The sequence below is a fragment of the Scomber japonicus genome, chromosome 2 (genome assembly GCF_027409825.1).
Source record: "Scomber japonicus isolate fScoJap1 chromosome 2, fScoJap1.pri, whole genome shotgun sequence".
NCBI classification, from domain to species: Eukaryota; Metazoa; Chordata; class Actinopteri; order Scombriformes; family Scombridae; genus Scomber; species Scomber japonicus.
The window spans coordinates 36,334,065-36,354,404 of record NC_070579.1 but is presented as its reverse complement, the minus strand read 5'-3'; the positions used below and the strand labels follow the sequence as shown (position 1 = coordinate 36,354,404).

At 37.6% G+C, this 20,340-nt stretch overlaps 1 protein-coding gene across 1 annotated transcript in view; it reads left to right on the top strand.

The window, feature by feature from the left end:
- Positions 1-20,340, top strand: part of LOC128368050 (VPS10 domain-containing receptor SorCS1) — a 172,502-nt gene that overhangs the window by 101,938 nt on the left and 50,224 nt on the right. The window contains exon 4 of the mRNA XM_053328783.1: positions 12,551-12,709. Coding sequence (XP_053184758.1) covers positions 12,551-12,709 — 159 coding nt within the window. The remainder of the gene's footprint in view (positions 1-12,550; positions 12,710-20,340) is intronic.

Genomic DNA, 20,340 nt, shown 5'->3' with positions numbered 1-20,340 from the left:
TTCAACATGACTGATAGATGCTGTTGTGTGTCTTATACAATCTTTTAAAGGGTTGGTTCATCCAAATCCCAAATGAACACCTCTAGTGTTACTCGATCATGTAGATATTTTAGATTTTCATGGCACGTTTTGGAGATATCCACCTCTGCTAACCTCATCGAACCAAGTCATTGCATTCTGAAAAGTAATTTTGCTGTTGAGTTTCTTTTAAAATTTGTTTTTTTCAGCGATTTGAACTCCACGACAAAAATCCCACTCAGTTCAATTGTGGTGCACTCACTGCAGGAAGTTATGTAAAAACTATATGTATGTAAAAAAGGCTAGACACCACAAGGGGTGAGAAAATGTGTTTTCTCTGGGTTCTTCCCTTGTTGTAGTCCTGGCTAAAGTGGCTGACAGTGATATGTTGAGATGTTGAGACCTTTAACCAGTCCAGCACGTGTTTACCACTGACATTTATCAACCTCTTGTGTATACTTTGCTCTCTCCTGGCTAGATCTGCTCCCAATTTGACTGCCCTTTGGCTTCCGACTCAGTACCTCTGGCTTAAGTACAACCCAGAGCGAACTCTTGCTTTTCTCTGAGCCCCTGCTGATACGGATGTGAAATAATCCACCGTTGCTTCTGTGGCTTGGAGGAGCATTTATACAAAACCCAGAGAATCCTATTCCTTTTATAGTATATACAGTGTGCTTAATCACACATCCAAAGAGAAAAAAGAAGGCGAGAAAAAAGCTATAAGTGGTTTTGAAAAGTGATCTGTCTCCAGTTTATTCTCACTTTCAGTTTTCTTTTAGAAACATTAACGGCACCTTTTAGATGTTTGAGTGATAGAAGAGCTGGAACAATCATAGTGGCTACATAAAGACAGGTCAAAGGACTCTTACTTGTTAATAAGTGAGGAAATGTTCTCAGCACAGCATGATACGCCTCAGCAAGATGTCTCCAACATACAATAGTTTCTTTGTCATATATTTGTCAAAACATGAAGAAAGCACTTCTCGGATAGATAAATGTGAACTAACCATGACCTCCCTCATTGTCCCAGCTTAGCTGTGCTCTGTCATGTAAAATTGATTTCAAATAGACGATAGCGGCTGGATCCTGGGTTTCCTGCTGAGTCTGTCAATCCCAGCTTAAAAATGTACCCTCAGGTGAAGCATTGCTTTGTTTAGGAGTTGTTTATTTGCTCAGAAATCAAGACAAACAGATGTGTATTCCCAAGGCCGCTTTAATGCACGGGCCCAAGTTTAGGTTCATGATGAGCTGAAAAGGTCATATTGTTTTGAAATTTGTCAGGTTTTCTGTCAATCACTCTAATCGCACATTACGTGACTGCTGATTGATCCAAATTAAGTCTATAGTTAGTTTTGGGGTGTGTCCCTCTATGATTGAGTGACATTAAGTGTAAAATGTTGGGGATGATGTTTGAGATTGATGCCCAGAAAAGAAAAAAAGCGTATGAAGAAAGAGTTGTGCGAAAAATAATTAATAAAGAGCATCCCTGGATTCATTAAACCAGCTGCTGCTGAAGATGGACCCAGCACCGGAGGAAGCTCGCTATCTCACACACTGGAGGGAGCGGAGGTGGCGAAGGCCGTGCAGGTGGATTTAGCTGGAGAGGAGCAGGGGACTGCCTGCAGCAGTGGAGGGGAGGAGGAGGGGGGATCACACGAGCCCCAGAGAGAAGACTGCAAAGGGGGAGACCGTCTGACCGTCTACATTATACTGCAAACCTTTTTGGTACCTGTCATTAGGCCATGTTGCTATCCATGGTGCTGAAAGGAGTGTGTTTGTGTGTCTGTGCAGGAGCATGTGATTGGTTCACAGGGCCCGCTGAGGCCAGAGAAGAGGCTCCTACTTGGATCTGTTGCTGTTCTTTGCTTATGCTAGTTATTAGTTATTATCAGTGTTTGTGAGACAGGTGATGGTTGGTGATGTTTTTCATAATATGGTTTGAAATCATACTTTCACACATTTTGGTTTTTATTATCACCATAAGTTGCTGTGTGTGTTGTGTTGATGCTCATGTGGGTTCAGTGATATGTTAATAATATTATGGTGTTTTCTGGCTCAAAGGGGGAAAAACTCACTGTCGTATGTCTCGAAAGAAACTAATGCATTATGTGATGTAGATTACCTAGATATTACACTTTTTTAAAATGAGACTCTATAAATGGAGGGGATGGGGGGGCCTACAGCCCTTGGGCCTCACATTAGGTTAAGGCGGCCCTGTGTATTCCATCAACGCAGCTAAAGCTAAGCTTACTCAAGAAAGCCTGGCTTGAATAAACGTTGACGTTAAACTTAAGGATCAAGCTGCTCCACCAAGACAATTCATCCATGTGTAGTCGACTTTAACTCCACACCATGCATTTATTCATGCGTGTTGTGTACACTATCAAAAAGAAGATACTATGTCACGAAAAAGAAGGGTAAACTGGAGCGCTATTCTTCTCAGCAGCAGAACAAACCCTGAAGATGGAACTGTGTGAAAAATATAAAGGAGTCGTCAGCAAAAAGAACTGCCACAATTAAGAAGGCAAGGGAGATGGCTTTAAAGATTAAAGGCAGATTAAATATGAAAGTTATGCAAGCCTGCATATGTGGGCAATGGTGACCTTAAGGTTAGAGAAGTGAGCTTGTGACTGGAAGGTCATTAGTTTATTCCTCTGAACTGGCAGGATTCATCTTTGTAGGGAAAGTGAAAAGCAGCACATTTATGTTTTGAACAAAAGAACATTCAGATCACTGACTGTGGCTAGATATTATCAAACGTGTGCTTAAAATAATGGTGTGGGCAACCTCGGAGAACCAACGTATCAATTTATCATAACATAGGCGGCTGCTCTTTGACACCTGTTCTCTTTCGCAGGATGTCCGTTCAATTTACATGCATCACTGAAAGGAAAAGTTGGAGAAAAAGAAACTGAAGAAGGATATAAGTACAATGGAAAGCTCTTGTAGGGTCAGGGTCAAATATCACTTTAAGCAGATGATTAATGTAACCTAATTATCTTTATTTCTCATGATGAATACCATCTAATTGTCATTTGTATATTTATTAGCCTACATGAATATGAAATAATGACATGGAATGAATGGACAGCTTCACTACTTACTGAATATTAATGACTGGTTAAAAAGTAGAGCTATTTCAGTGATCCTGAAATGAGATGTTCTCCCCCTTTTTTATAAGCTTTTGTGGAGACTACATTTGTCATTGAGAAAAAAAAAGATTCTCTTGTTCCCATCATGATGTCAGTGTGCATGCAGCAAAAGCCTCAGGTAGCTAGCTGGAAGCAGACGGGTTACTGCTGTTACCGCTGGTAACTGCAAGGCAATGATGGTGCCACAGCCGCTTATCATGGGAGGAAAGGGAAAAATATATATATTACAGTAATATTATTTATTTTTCTATTCATTTTTACTATGAAAAGACCCATAAAGAGCAGTGCAAGTGAACTCGATGATTACTAAAGGCAAATAAACAGCATACATTTTCTATAGGAATAGTTCTGTCAAGTTTTTTGATCCATATAAGTGGTTGTTCATTATAAGCAATTTCCACTCTATACATTTAAACACAGCAGAAGGTTATGGTCAGGTCATTAGACTATATTTCATTTTCTGTTTGTCTTCACAAAATGAGGAAGTGAATGAATAAATGAATAAATAATGCTTTTATTTCTTAAATTATAATCTTTTAAATGAAAGATTCACTCCAAAGTGAAGTTGACCATGAATAAAATGGCTATTAACTGAAGTAGGTATTTTTGTAGAAGTCCCTCACAGTTCTTCCATTTCATGTTTCTGAATACAGACAAGTGATGCGAGCGTGAAAAGACAGTTGAAGGAATAATCTTTTTGGGAGTCTGTTTCTGCCCGTCGGACATTCTTTGACACGCAGTTAGCTTGCTACGGCTGCTGCTAAGGCTAGTTCTGCTGCATAAGTTACCTTGGTTACTGAGCAGGGAATCATATAAACCATAGTAGTGGAACGAGACTCTCACTTAAATTAGCGAGGCTTATCGAAATAAGCCGGGGTTTTCCTTTATCCAGCTTGATGGAATACCCCTCAGGAATCGGGTGAAACCAGTTTATTAACTTGTATTAAATCATTCCCAACCAAGTTGCTGTCACTGTAAAGCTAGAAAATTGACTCGCCCCAGAGAGAATAAATCTCCAGCTCTTTTCTTTGTTCCCCTTTCCCAATGCTTTTTCCAATGAACCCGCTTAAAGTCTGGCACCAACAGAAAACGATTTATTGCAGGGTTAGGCCTATTGCGGGAAATTAGGCACAGATTTATAGAGAGGAGTCACAGTCCAATTACTGGGTGACTGTATGAAATAGAAAATAAGAAGCTAATTTCATTAATATTCTATCTCTGAGTATTTACAGTCCTGCGGTGGCGGAATTATTCCTTACACATATCTTAACTGTCCTCTAGGCTGCACATACGCTTCATTAACCTTTGTCATTTTCAACCTTTTTGGCCTCATAATTTAAAGTCTCTCATGCACACACATGCGCGCGCCCACACACACAGTCTGCTGTTCCAAAGAGTTAAATATAATTCTGGTTCTAAAAGTGTCTAAGTGTGAATTCTATATGTTCCAGTGCTGATAAGAAAGGTTTTGTGGTTAATTTCCCAAGCTTGCGGATCAGATCATTCTACTTTAATGGAGCATATTTACCTCAATGTTTTTCTTTTCTTGTCTTTTTTTCCATTAAAAATCATTCTTACATCAAAACTCTTTTGGTTTACAATGTTCCAGTTCAAGTTTGACTGTTTTAAGTTCAGTAATATGACGTGAATTAATGCTTAGTTAATGAAGCATTGGTAATAAATGGTCAGCAATCTGAAGATCATACAGAAGAGAACTATAGAAACTTGATTCAGAGATGAAATTATATGTAATATTTGCAGGTGTGACATTATAGATCTCAGGATGGATTGCTCAAATAGTGCAATTTCATCATATTAAAAATCATAATAATTGTGAAGCAATAAATAGTACAAACATTATGCTTTAATGAACCTTAAAACAAACTGTGCCAAAATAACCAGCATGTCTGAACTTACGGTTTGACATGAAAGTCTTAACTCAAGATTCACTTCAAAGCTTTTTCTAGAACTTTCAATCACAGTTTTATCAGTTGATGAAGTTCCACAAAAATCAAGCAGTGAGTGTGTAATGAAGAAAAAAGATAGGAAGTGGACCTTGAATTAGCAGTGTTTTGTTAAATTTCACTCTATTCAGGATGCTCAAAATATAGATCATTATTTCACATCATACCATCTTCAAACTGTGTTGATTAGTTGAAAACAAGCCTCATAAAGTTATAATAACATGTCAAATTTGAACAAATAACTGTTAGCAGTGATGTTTGTACCTTGTACGGTGGCCTGGGAGAACTCTCCTTCATCCTCATATATCAACCATAAATCATAACAATCACAAATACCAAAAAATGAAGTACGAAGAATAGAAACAATTGTAGTATATGCATATGAATAAAATAAAGTTATAACATTGGTATAAAAAATCTGTATCACACAAATACACAAATAGAAAACACTTACACATCAATATGACTCATCCCTCATCAGTGTTAACCAAGAGTCTAGCCTAAACCAGTTCACCTTGGTGGTGTGCAGACTGGTTTTATATTATTCTCAATGATTTCACACACAACCCAGAAAAATGCAACAATGTGTCACAGTATGAATTGTTATGACTGATTTTACTTTTTGCATTAGTAGGCTACCATACAAAATGCGCTAGATTCCCCTGGTCCTCTTACCTCAGGCTGGTAGAGAGACCTGAGGTCAACCTACTCCTGCTCCTCTCTCCATCTCCTGCTTCTGACTGTGAGATCTTCTCTGCAGGCAGAAGCTGCTAGTTCACAAACTAGAATGAGGTCACCCATGGCATCAAGGTTAATTGACCCACACAGTGACATTATGTCATCAGGTTTGGGTTTTTTTTGGTGTGTGCACCCCTTGCCACCCCTGGTAAGATGCCACACTAAATCTGCCACTGATTGTTAGCAAACAATTGTTCAACTACATGTGGAGTAGACATTGAGCAAGATTAGTTAGATTAGATCAGATTCATCTCAAGTTGTGTTTGACAAGTTGAGGAAGACATGTCCGATATTGACCGCCTTTGTGTCTATGTACATAAAAATAAGTTTATATCTGCTAAAGATTTCTTTAGTAGTTAACCTTTCTCTGTCTTTCTGGTTCTGGGCAAGCAGCTAACGGTGAGTCAATTTAAACTTTCCTCATGTGGGAACTGGATTGATAAAGCTAAAAACAAGCTATTCATATTGTAACGTGAGGGTTCGATAGGTGGTATTTGGACACTCTTCATGAGAGAAAACAGCAGGATGGAGACAGATGACTTTTAGGCAGAACTTTACTGTAGCTCCTGGCATCAGAATTCAACAACAACAACACTTCCTTGTCTCTAACTCCCAGGAGACTAACCCAACCAATCAGAGGCCAGGAACAACCTAGACCTAGACAAATGTAACTGTAATGAGGTAAAACCACAGAAATAGATTCAAGACACTATCTAAACTGTTTCAAAAGATGCTGGTGTAACTATCTGAATCTGTAAATATGTAAATAATAAAGCACAAATATATAACTACTTAACTGCGTAAACATTGTAAATATATTGCTGGTAAATTAACTCAAAGGTATAAATTAACTTTTAACTTTTAAATTTTAACTTAACTCTTACAATATCACTAAAACAGATAAAAAACAGAAATAAGTGTGTTCGTCAAGTCACTTCAGCTAGTGTTCATACTACAAACTTGATTTGCTAAACTTCAAATACTGATTGAGGTATTGACAGGAACTGTAAAACAATAGTGTCACTGAAATGTAGCCAATACAACATCAAATACATTCTTATACACAATATGGATTAAAAAGGAATTTGCATATTCTTCATCTGTATTTTGCTTTATTTGAATTTCGTGAAGTGCATTTTTCAAGCTTTTTTTCTTTTGGCATGGTTTCTCTTTTTTTCATAACGTGCTGGAATCCAATATTTGTATTCATAGCCATGTGTTAGTATTAGCATGCTGCATGTCCTGGGAGGAGCCTGCCACACAAAAATTAATTTCTGGGATGTCATGTAAACATCGACATGCAAACGTTTGATTGTGAGCCTCTTTTGCATTCAGGAGAGCGACATGTGGAAGCGCTGAGAGGGGAGGGAATGACTGTAGAATGCAAAAAAGAGGCAAACTCCCCCCTCCCTCCCCTCCCACACATCATATTTTCACACCGTCATTTTCTGGAACTGAATAAGATTATGTTACAGGAATCCTTTCTATAATGTCTCATCTGTCCTCGAGCCATTTTCATTATTTGTTTATGATTGAAAAGGTTACGAAAGAAGAGAACAAACCCCAAACAAAGCCTCTTGTATTGTAGTAATCTTCATATTGTATTTATACACCTAACCAGGGTCTATTTATCTCCACATTCTGATGTATATAGTGGAATATGTAATTCTGTAAGCATGCCGACTCATATATTGTCCTTGTAGTCTCCCATTCACCAGAAACACCTCAGTCAATCATAAAATTGTCCACTATTCAAGCTGTGTTGCAGATCCAGAGAGTGAGCAAAAAAAAATGCTAATTGGAATTTGTAGTTCAGACAGCATTTGAGTGCATTTGATTGGATTGGTCAGCATGTGGCTCACGTATGTGGCATTATATCTGCCTTGTGTGATTGATGAACTGGTGTTAGTGGGGTCCTTCCCGCCACGGCTGCCGTTACCCAAGCGAGTGCTGACAAATGACTCGCAAGCAATGAGAGAGCAGAAACACTTTGCCATACGGCATCATACTGAGAGGGATATTGACTGTGAGAGCAGTGTGGATTCTCATTCTCACAGCTGTCCGACGACATAATGGGCGTGCGGTGATTGTCATGCCAAAAGGCCGCCTCTACAGTCAATGTAAGCCTCCTGTGTGCGACGCTGGCACAGTACTTACAGAACAACTATCATGATATGTTGGTGATGGAGGCGTCGCAAGAACTTCAGCAGGACTCCAGCACAGCTTGTTTTATTATGCTTTTATTTTACTCAGGGCCAATACTGGATTTAAGGGGCCGGTACCGATATTATGGACTAAAAAGAAAATCTGATTTCAATATATTGGCAGATAATATTATATGTAAAGAATATATTGATATATAAAATGATGCGTCAAATGTAACGAAAATATGGTGTTTTACAGTTTAAAAATAAACTTCATTGTATAAAATGACATCACTGCACTAAAATGGTAAACTTCTCTGGGAATTTAATAAATAGAATTAGCTATGAATTTTAACCTTTGTATAGTCCTCCCAGGTCAAATTGACCCAGTCTGTTCCTTCCTTCCTTCCTTCCTTCCTTCCTTCCTTCCTTCCTTCCTTCCTTCCTACCTACCTTCCTTCCTTCCTTCCTTCCTTCCTTCCTTCCTTCCTTCCTTCCTTCCTTCCTTCCTTCCTTCATTCCTTCCTTCATTCATTCCGTCCTTCCTTCCTTCCTTCATTCCGTCTTTCCTTCCTCCCTCATTTCCTTCCTTCTTCCTCCCTTTCTTCCTTCTTCCTTTACTTCCTTCCTTCCTTCTTTCCTTCCTTCTTCCTCCTTTCCTTCCTTCCTCCTTTCCTTCCTTCCTTCTTCCCTTCCTTCCTTCTTTCCTTCCTTCTTCCTTCCTTCCTTCCTTCCTTCCATCCTTCCTTCCTCCCTCATTTCCTTCCTTCTTCCTCCCTTCCTTCCTCCTTTCCTTCCACCTTCCTCCCTTCCTTCCTTCTTTCCTTCCTTCTTCCTTCCTTCCTTCCTTCCTTCCATCCTTCCTTCCTTCTTCCTCCTTTCCTTCCACCTTCCTCCCTTCCTTCCTTGACTCGAGGACAACAGGAGGGTTAAAAAAAAGACATGCGGAACAAACAAAAAACCACATATGTATATATTAAACTTATATTAAGAAAAAAGGGTTGAATATACATAAAATGCAGCTAACTTTACTAGATACAAATATATGTATCGGCACATATTGGACAACATATTCACTGATACCGATCTATCTGTGAAAGGTCAATAAGCCGATAATATCAGCTGACAGATATACACTGTATGTCAGGCTTTCATTTTACTGCACCATGCCTATTTGCAGGCTGCAGATATTTCTTTTATAAATAGCAGCATGAGATGCAATCTCTAGTTGGGTTTCCATCTAGGGCTGGGTATCATTTAAAAAATGATGATACCAGTACCAATCCAAGTACCCTTAAAGTGATACTGATAATAATTGAGTGCTTCATTTTATACCCATCATGTGAATAAAAGCTTTAAATTGCATAAAATGTCACCACTCCACATTTAAATGATTCGATTTTTACACAACCCTAACCCTTATTATATTATTATTAATAGTATAATACAAAATGCTCATAATCAGCATGTGGGTCACTGCATAGAGTACATTACACACACTTACAAAGCCATGAATGTGTGTATGTGCATAGATGTATACATTACAGCACAGTATTAGAGAAGGGATTTAATTCTAAAGCACTCAAAAGTACAAATATACAATCAAATACAAAAGCAGTTTTAGTTTAATAGTCTTTAACAGTCACTATTAACGTGACTGCATTGATTGGCTTACAAATTGTCTTTTTTTTAGCTCTGGGTGCAAAAAGGATGGATTGCATTGCAGGTATCGTAGTGGTTTTGATACTACTTGGTATCGATTTATTTCGGTCTATACCTTAAAGGTATCGAGTACTGATACCCAGCCCTAGTTCCATCCATGTGTTTTCATGCACTTTTTTTTTTCATTTTCAAAAACCTGTGTGGAAATGCTGAAAAAAATCTCATGACTGTCATATTTCTATCATGTTTCCTACATTTGAGCTTGACTGCATGGCTGCACGAGGGAACTTAATTACATCATCTTGTTGAGTTCTCTTCTTCTGCAGTGGTTTTGTGGTACTCAACTGTAAAATTAGCTCCACCAACTGCTTATCCCGGTGAACCAACACCTAATATTCATATAATGGTAGTTGTTGGAGCTGTGTTAAAGGTGCAGTATGTAGAATGTTGTTCCATCTAGTAACTAACAGACTTGACAGAAATGGAACATAATGTTTTAATTAGTGTGTAGTCACCTGGAAATGAGAGTTGTTGTGTTTTCATTACCTTAGAATGAGCTTTATGAGGTTCTACAGTAGCCCAGAATGGTCAAACCTACACTGGTTTAAGAGGGCTTTTCATCTTGAGTGTTACATGGCTACTATAGGTTTTCTCACATGCTTATAAGGGGATTTTTTTTGTATGGATGGAAACCTTGCCTCTGTCTTTAAAGCTAATTGCACATTCTAAACAAGATGGTATTTTTCATTTTCTACAGGCAAAATGTTTTTTTTTTTAGGAAAATTCTTTGCACCTCACCTGGTCAACAGTCTTATGGCTGGTTGCTGGATATATATTGTCCTGTTGACATTATTGTTTACTTGTTTTAATCCTTACATACTATTGTTCTGGTGTTTCACAATATCCTCTCATAACTAGTCTCAATACATCATTGCTGAAACACAAATCATTCATGAATACCTCATCAGTCATTAACAGATCCTAAAAGAACATAACCACTTCAATTAATTATATCATTTGAATGGTGGTTTTTGAATTTTTAAAATAAAAGTCAAATACTGTGTTGTATATTCTGGATCACATTAGGAAACATTTCTGGCTAACAGAATAACGTTTTTAAGGTGTTTTCTTCTCTCAAATGTAAAACTGGGTCAAATTACACCCTGAACAGTATGGAAGGATTAAAACTGTTGCCAGTTTTAGTGTAACTATTCAAACAAAGAGACAGACTGGTATTTGCTCATGGCATGTTTGACCACAGTTAAGGGATACACCAAATCTGATCATTAACCATTATTAACAATAACTATTATTAGACTGTAATGTCATAGTCAGCATGGTGTAAAAGTGCACTTATAGTCCAAAACTATTGTCATGTGTTAGAAAGAAAAATAGTATGAAACACAGATTAACTTGAACCTCTGCTGTGTTATTCAGTTGACAAGATAAATAATAATAAAGAGAATGATAATAATAATAATAATGTGTTTTATTTATAGGCACCTTTCAAAACACTCAAGGACACCTTACAGAACACACATGAAAACAACAGTGCATCAAACATAATAAAATCAGCAAACACTGCAGTAGAATAATACATTAGTACAATAGTATAATATATCAGTGCAGAACTTGACATGAATGTGATTACATAGTCAGAGACAGAATACGCCAGTCGGAATAGATGTTTTCAGGTGGGATTTAAAGATGGAGACAGAATTGCAAATAAAGGCTCTTGACCCCATGGTAGTTAATTAAATAACTGACAGTAATTAATAGAATAATTGCAGTGATTTAAAATTAATCAATATATATAAATTAGTCCAGTAGTCTGCTTAGAAATGTATATTACTTGTGTCAACTATCATTGGTGATGATGGAATTAACAGTTAATTGTGTGTTATATGTTATGTAACATTACTTCATCATTATGCATGATTCCACTTGTGTGGCCTTAGGTAATTATATCTTGGTTCCTATAGGGAAACTAATAAGAGAATATGCTGACCAGACAGTGAGTGTGTTCTGAGCTCACCTCTATAGGTTTCTATGTGAGAACATGAAGTCTTTATATATCCAATATTATACAATAGTAACACCAGAGGCAAATATTTTCTAGTAGCAGTTATAGAGTCATGAGCACACATACATGCAGTTGTATGCAGCATCACTCATAAACCCACGAGCCCGACTTTCAAAACACTCTGCTACTGTACACTCTTCTAATGATATGTGTCTGGAGGTCCACTGATTCAATTATATTTGCATCTGATATTATCAGGGGATTTCTTTGTGATTTTTCTGGGCTCTGTGCCAAAATTTGGTTAAAAAAAAAAAAAAGTTGGCCCTCTCAGAAAAGAAAGAAGCTCATGGGAAATTAGTGCTTTCAAGGCCTGACTGAGCATAGTCGGCGAGAATGAAGAGAGAGACAAACCACAGTAATCTGAATGATGAGGCACACACACACACACACACACACACACACACACACACACACACACAAGCCACTCCAAAACCACACGTACATTTCTTGCGAGATGTATCATGCTGATTATATCGTCAAGCTTATCAGACACAAATTAGTATTAGAGATACGGCATCACGAGTGGAAAAGTAGCTGTGGATGACACGTTTTTAACATGCTATTCTGCAGCCAAAGCTGTAATAATATGCTTTATATATCTCAATGTGCTAATCAAGTCTTGATTGACTTGTGTCTGTGTTTTGTCTTTCTTTTCAATACTACAGACATACTAACAAGTGAGTGAAGTGGGAAGAATTCAGCACAGAGTTACTACTGTGTGCAGGTCACAAATTAGATAGAAGACATGTCACAATACCATCGTCTCCTAATCTCTCATATTCTCTTCAGATCATGCTGCTGACTGATCCAGAAGTGGAGAGCAGTCTTCTGATCAGCTCTGACGAAGGAGCCACCTACCAGAAGTACCGGCTGAACTTCTACATCCTCAGCCTGCTCTTCCACCCCGAGCAGGAGGACTGGATTCTGGCCTACAGCCACGACCAAAAGGTTAGAGAACGGGCAAGGGTAGCTTAGTGGTGGGTTGTTCAAAGGTATCAAAAAAGAAGCCAAGAGTTAAGTCAGATAAGCAACAACGGCACGGTGCCTCAGAACAAGTCGGATAAATGTGAGATCCTGTTACACAAGAGTTTGGCTCTAAAAACACACAGTCAGAGTTCATGAAGTTTATTTGAAGGATAAGGGTGGATTGCATAATTCAGGTAGTTGCTGGTATATAAGTTAAATTTTCACCAGGAAAAGAAAAAAAAGGGATGGAAAGTTTAAACTTTTACTAAACTGATGAAAGTCTATGTTGAGATTACAAATAAAAATGACTTTTCAGTGTTTTGACTTCTAAATTAGCATCACTACCTCATAGTTTTGACTTAATACCATATCTTTCTATATTTTGATTTAGAAAATCCTATAATGTCAATGTTTTATGTTATAATTTTGACTTACAGCTCAAAACTTTGATGTATATCTTATAATTCTTATTCAGAAGTCAGAATATTTCACTTTGCAAGTCATAATTCTGACTTCCTGGTGCCTGTCTCGGTGTTGAACTGGTTTTCAAATAAATAATCATCTACTATAGGGGGCTCAATGGGTGGGCAAGAATAATTATATGTGTGTGAACTAGTGAGACAGAGAGAGAGAGAAAAAAAGGGAGGTGCAATTTATAGTCATTTTAAAATAACCGTTTGCATTAATAAAACTCCTTTCTTGCAGCTTAGCCTAGTTAGGTCTAACGTTTCAGTTGTGATGAATAATGGAGGCATTCTCCTTGGCTGAGGAGGTGTGTATGTGTGTGTGTGTGTGTGTGTGTGTGTGTGTGTGTGTGTGCATGTGTGTGTCTCTGAGTTCACAATGAAAGTATTCATTGTGCCCTATAGGGTGCACTGTAAGGGAGAAAAACATTCTGAAGTGCCCTTCCAGTGAAGAACATGAGATAGGTTGCTCTATAAGATGCTCTTAGGAGGGAGGAAACTGGCTCTTATGGTATAAATTTAAGGACACGTGTGTAAGATGCTGGGGGATCCACTGGCAGAAATATTGTGAATCAATATAATATCCATAAGTATGTTTTAATTAGTCTATAAGCGGCAGGTTTTCATTACCTTAGAATGAGCCCTTTATATCTACATAGAGAGTGGGTTCTCTTCAACATAGCCTGCCATCTTGCACATCATTTTTCTATAGTAGCACTGGCTCTAGAGACCAAGCACTGGCTCTAGAGACCAAGCACTGGCTCTAGAGACCAAGCACTGGCTCTAGAGAGTCCCTTTTGCATTTTTGTGATTATTTTGTTGTAGAGGGTTTTCAGTTGGTTGCAATCTTCAAACCTTGCCACTAGGTGTCACTAAATTGTACACACTGGTACACTATCAGTTTGTTCAGAATGTTTGTTTAGAATGTTTGCGTTATTGTAGTCTGAAGCAAGGCAAGGGAAATGTATCTGTATAGCACATTTCAACAACAAGGCAATTCAAAGCGCTTAATATAAAACATAAAATGCATCAAGACAGAATATAAAAGCAACACATGGCAAAATAAAAAGATATTTAAATATGATTAAAAGTGTTAATTTGGAAATAAAATAAAGCTAAAATAGTGAGAGTAGTAGTAATAGTGAGACAGATAAAACAGGATCATAAAAAGTTACAGTGCAGTGTGAGATATTAACCCCAAATTCCCCCTAAAATTTACATTTAATAAAACATAGTCAAAGCTGTAACCTTGATACTACTACAATGTGTGAGGTAAGTTGCAGCAAAACGTTTTTACTATTAAAAACAAGTGTGTGGATGTTGTTAAGTTTATGTTTATGTCTGTCCAAAGCTGTATAACAAGCTAAACAATATGTTAGATGGAGAGTAGCTAGCTAGCTCTAGCTTTGTACACTAAAAAAATGAATAGAACAAACTGGAAATCAACCTTGTGGTGTAGTAAAACCTTTTAAGGAAATCATTATAGTGTTCTTTATTCAGAATGCGTTTACAACCCTTTAGCTTGGATTCATTTACACTTACAGAGAAGGAGATTAGTGTTGGGTTACCCTACAGAATACCAACACAATACAAAGGGATCTGCAAAATGCAGCTAGGGGCAGCAAGGGAGGAGATAAAAGAGATAAAGATATATTTACATTAGCTTTTACCAATTAGAGAGATGCCCAGTAGAATTTAACCCTTTGCTTAGGCGTGTTAAAAAGTAAAAAATAAAAGCATCCAGTCATGAAACCCTGCTAACGGCAGATGTGACAAAGGCAAAAAGGGTGGTTCAGTTTTAGTACTGTATATCACTGCCTTACCAGAAAATGTATGACCAGTCCATACTCACAGGAAAAATGCTAGTATAGGTCTAAAACTGTTATGGTGGACTTTATGGTTATGTTTATGCCATCTAGTGCCTGTTATTATGACCTGAGGAAGTGACACTCTTCCGGTGATGTCAACATAAGGTGACTTTCTTATTAGAAGGAGGCAGGTATGGGCACTGGCTAGATACTGGCTAGGCTAGATTGTATATGGCAAAAAAGGCAAAAAAGTGGCCCTTACTGCAGGACACCTTTCAAATAAGCGTCTTACCCCTGCAAGCAACCATGGCTCGGGTGTCCAAACCATGATCTCTTCCTAACCCTTTCCTTTTTGTGCCTAAACCCAACTAGACATTGACCACAAATGTTGTCACACCATAAAGCATAATTATATTATCTAACTGGAGGTGGTGTCTCCTTATATTCCGACTGTTAACCTTAATTTGGGATGTAGCTTTTTTCTCAAACATGCATCGTTATTCTCTGCTAATAGGGGGCAATTGACTGTATCAGGTCCCCTTTTTATATTTTTTAGTCCCTGCCCCTCAGACAGCCTAGACTTGCCACGGGCCTTCATACACACACATGTACTACATAGACCTAAAGTTTGCTGTCTGATTATTCCCTAAGTGCCTGAAACCCACAAACACCATCACATTTTAAGTTGTGATTTATGCCATTTTGCACGTCACTAACTTAATTTAGAAATCAAGTTTTAGTAATTCCGAATTATTAGTATCGCTGCTCGTCTTCTTTTGGGTTTTATTGGCAATTGGCAACCATCTTAAAGATGCACTTACTGCCACCTACTGGACTGGAGTGTGGGTTAATAGTGAGCATAAATCTTGTTCCCTATGCCTGTGTCCTTTATTTTGACTTTGTAAGGTGCACCAAATATGTCTACAGTACAGTAAATTATCTACCAAAAGAATTATGTACTAAATATTTTTTCTTGCATTTAATAAGAATTTGTTGTTGTCTAGTTTTTGATGTTGAAACACAATTCTTGAGCAGAAGAGATGCTGCTGTTCATAGCAACAAATCAATTAATTGTAAGATTGGGGGTTTGATCTCTTCCTGTCCACATCTTAAAGTGTCCTTGAGGCATTCCTTCTCAAATAAAATAAACTGACTTGTCTAAATATATTTTAGATTTTTACTCATATGCATTTCTAACATATTAGCTTAGGTCAAAAAATATGTCAAAGCTGAATTTGACATATTTTGACAAATTATTGGAAGTTACGATAGTTAAGATACTAAAACTGGCTGTGGTTCATTAGCTGCATTTGCACCTTTTATTCACTCTCTGTATGAGATGCCAACTCACTCACTCACCCACACTCGCCTCCTCACCCATCCATCCACTCACTCACCCATGCCCTGTAACCTGCACGCGCCATCTCCACCCTCAAAACTGCTTCTCTTTCAATTTCCTCACCTCTTCTTGGCAGTGCTGCTGCATTTGTTGATTGAGAGACGTTTGGAGGTTGGAAAGGCTGTGTCCACCCTCCCATTTCAAAACTATTAGTATTCCATTCTGTAAATAGATTTTTGATAATTTTGATAATACTTTGCCTATTTCATAATTATGACTCATTCCTTGTTTGATTGCATTAGCTAATAAACCAAAAAATCTCCAGGGTGTGTAAATAGTAGCCTATTCTAGGTGTCATTAGAACAAGTTGGTCTTTTCAGCTCTAACTCTAACCGCAGCAGGCCTTCCTTCAAATCTGCAGTAATGACCCATTTTGCCAGCAGTATTGTGATCTCTGAAGATGACTCATTTTGGTCCCTAATCCACTAAAGAGGAAAAAACAAAATAAAAAGCTTCATTTTATATTTTAGGCCTTCAAAGTGCTCTGAAACTAGGCCTGGGATGACGTGTGTCCATGAATTGCGAAAATTGTAGTAAAACTATGTAGTAGAGCAATAATAAATACATTGTCGAACTTTTGTCAGTATGAAGATTCTACGTGGTTCCTGTTTTGAAATATTGACCTTTGAACCTTGACGTGCATATTTGAATGCTTATAATTCAGCAACAATATGAGCTGCAGAGATGGGACAAAGTGTTAGAGAGCTCTTGACCTCACCAATTATGTGAGTATATTCAATAACTGGGGGCGTTGTCAAATTCCTTAAACTCCCCAGTGTAATCTTCATTCTAGGAAAAACACTCAAACGATACTTTCCTAGAGCCACGCTGTAGGGAATAGATTTTACGGATAACTTCCTGCAGTAACAACTGCTCTTAGAACCGTTTCCATGGTAACATACTCAAAGTCCACGTTAATTGATAAGGTGCCAGGAACAGTACTATTTCTGGCCATAACATTAAACATATCATATTGTTCAGTTGTCAAGAACACTTTCATGTTTAGGCTACATGGTGACAGTGAGGAAAGTACTTCTGATTGAGTTCTGCTGGCAAAGCTTCAAATTCTGGATTTCATATTCACTACAATCATGTGGCACTCTCAAATGTACATTTTTTATAGAAAGGACATCATCAAACAGTTACGTGAAATGACACAAATAATATAACTCAGATAATTACACAATACAGACAAGGACTCAGCAGTTGTCCATAGCAACCACCATAGCAATGATAAAAGCCTGCATGACTCTTCATAATAACTGACAAACTAAACAACAAATATATTCACTGAACAAAGATTATAAAATAAAATGCACATTTTATAGAGATGTTATCAAAATGCATTTTAAAGGCGAAACTATCTTTAAAGCTATCTTTTTTTTCTGGTTCTGTTTGAGAAGATAGACACTTGACAGTCATGATGTTACAACCATGCTTCAGACTGTAATAAAATACAAAGTATTCAAAATAAACAGAAATTAACAAATGTGTAGGCTTAGTCTGTAAAATCAGTTATGCAGGGAGTGGCTGAGTGAGTGTTTGGGTGATTTCTGGTGAAGTAAGAAAGTAAAAGAACCAAAAAGCAACACAGGAGCGTAGGGGGGGGGACGACTGAACTGGCAGCTTCTCTGGCTTCATACACGAGGACACACCAGGGCCAGATGTGTCTTCATCCTGCTGATCAGTGTGCCTGCTAATCAGGAACCTGAGAACACAGCTGTAATAAGGAAAGCGAGACAGAGATGCTGTCGTAGGCTAATAGAACATGATAGGCAAAAAAGAAAAAGAAATAAATAGAGCAGTTATTGTGAAGCTAATCCATTTTGCACTGTGGACCAACGTAGCTATATGACACATTTGGATGTGAGACAGGGTTGGTGTCATCATTGTGGAGCCACCTAATGAAGCGGACTCAACAAGAGGAGAATATATAGTGCTCTGTTTAGCTGATTCTTGTTGAAGCTAAGCTAGGTGATCTATGAAAGTCAACAGGATCACTCATCCTCGAGCACTTGACTCAAGACTAAAGAGTTTTAGTGGTTGAATACATCGAAATAATGTAAAAAGAAGCCAATGAGAATTCCAATAATGACACTGCTATTAGCTAAACAGCAGTGATAATCTGTATGTGATATAAGATGGATGGACTCATGAATGCAAGTCTACACTTCACCCTTCAGAATAGAGTAAATAAATGCAATTAGAAAAAAAAGTATATAAACAATCACAGTCACATTTTTGTTATCCGCTAATAAATGATTGTTGACACGCTACGCACCGTTGCTCATGCTTAAAATGGAAAAAGTCCAGTCTGAAACAGTGAAATATGTTATATGGCTCATTAAATTCCAGCTGTAAGCTACAGAGTAAACAGATTTGTCATTGTGCTTTGTCAGAGAATGCAGGTGTGTTTGGAGAGAAAAAGGACTTCAGTGAGTGTATCACTCTGTCAAGGTTGTTGAGTTACTGAGTAACTGATAGGATATATAAACTGAGTCAGTTATCAAAATAAAAAACAAACAAACAAAAAAAAGGTATCATGTAAAGTGTAAAGGTAATTAAATTAATTGCATGGTTGTTCAATTATACTGTAGTCATTTTTGGCAAATCCTCAGGCTCTGTCTTTGTCAAAATCTCTAAAACCTTTAGTATACATTTTGCTCTTATTGACTGCATTCCTAAATGAAGTTGTGCTTAATTAAATTGCCCTAACTAACACTGCTGTTGTCTGTCCATCGATCGTACAACTTTTGTCCTCCTGGGTCAAAATTGACTCCTTCCGGTTTATCACCTACTTCTATGTTGGATCTTTTTCAGCCAACTTCATTCCAACTTATTACCACAGGTTTTACACATATGTTTGGAAATGATGGTCAGTAGGCCTCATTTAAATTATACCTATTTCTTGGCTAACTCAGTGGTTTCTAACCTCATCATTATAGTCTTAACCCTCCTGTTGTTTCCCCGTCAACTGTACAACATTTGTTCACCTGGGTCACAATCTACCTGGTCTGGTTTAACTGTTTATAAAGCATAAGGTATAAATTATCACACAATTCTGTGTTAGACCTGTTTAGCCAACTTCATTCCAATTTATTACCACAGGTTTTACAAATAGTTTTGGAAATTAGACCTCATTTAAATGAAACTATTCCTCATTTTTGACACCTGTGTTCCTCTTGGGTCAAAATTAACCTGAGGACAACAGGAGAGTTAACTGAGTAGTGTCTAACCTCATCATGACCACTCATTACATGCTATAGTCTTGACTGGTAAGCAGTCCAAGTGAAGGGCGATTTTTCTTTCACATTATTTCATTTAAAGGATTTGAAGAATGGGGAACAAAAAAAGTAAAATCTAAAAGTTTGAAGAAAGTCTGATGCACAGTCTAACTCTAACAGACTAATCCAGCCATGATCACACAGATAATTTTTAATGTATTATTCATTTATTTAAATTCTTGAAATTGCACAGTTTTCATTATCTAGAATAACTATGAAATTAGTTCTGTAAACACTTAAAAATATAATTTGAAAAAAAACTGTCAATATTTTTGCATCTTAAAATGAGCCAACTCTCGAATATGCAAACATATCAAACAGAAACAGAGTCCTCTCAAATCTCTACAGAACAATCACAATAACAAATGAAGACACTTGAGGGTTCTTCTTTTTATGGACAATTAGTTCCATTACACAGAGAGATCCCATGCATCCCCCACCCTTTCACAGCAGTCCAGTGATTTACTAGCAAACAATGCCTGTATTGAGACCATCCACCTCGGTCGGGCGTCTCTCCCCATCTCCCCCTCCCATGAAGCTATGTAACAGCAATTTACTTTAGTGTGAGAAAACCTTCACACTGTTCATATTTCTTTACACTTTCAATCTTAACTTGTAGTTCAATGTGTGTGTGTGTGTGTGTGACAAATACCTGTGT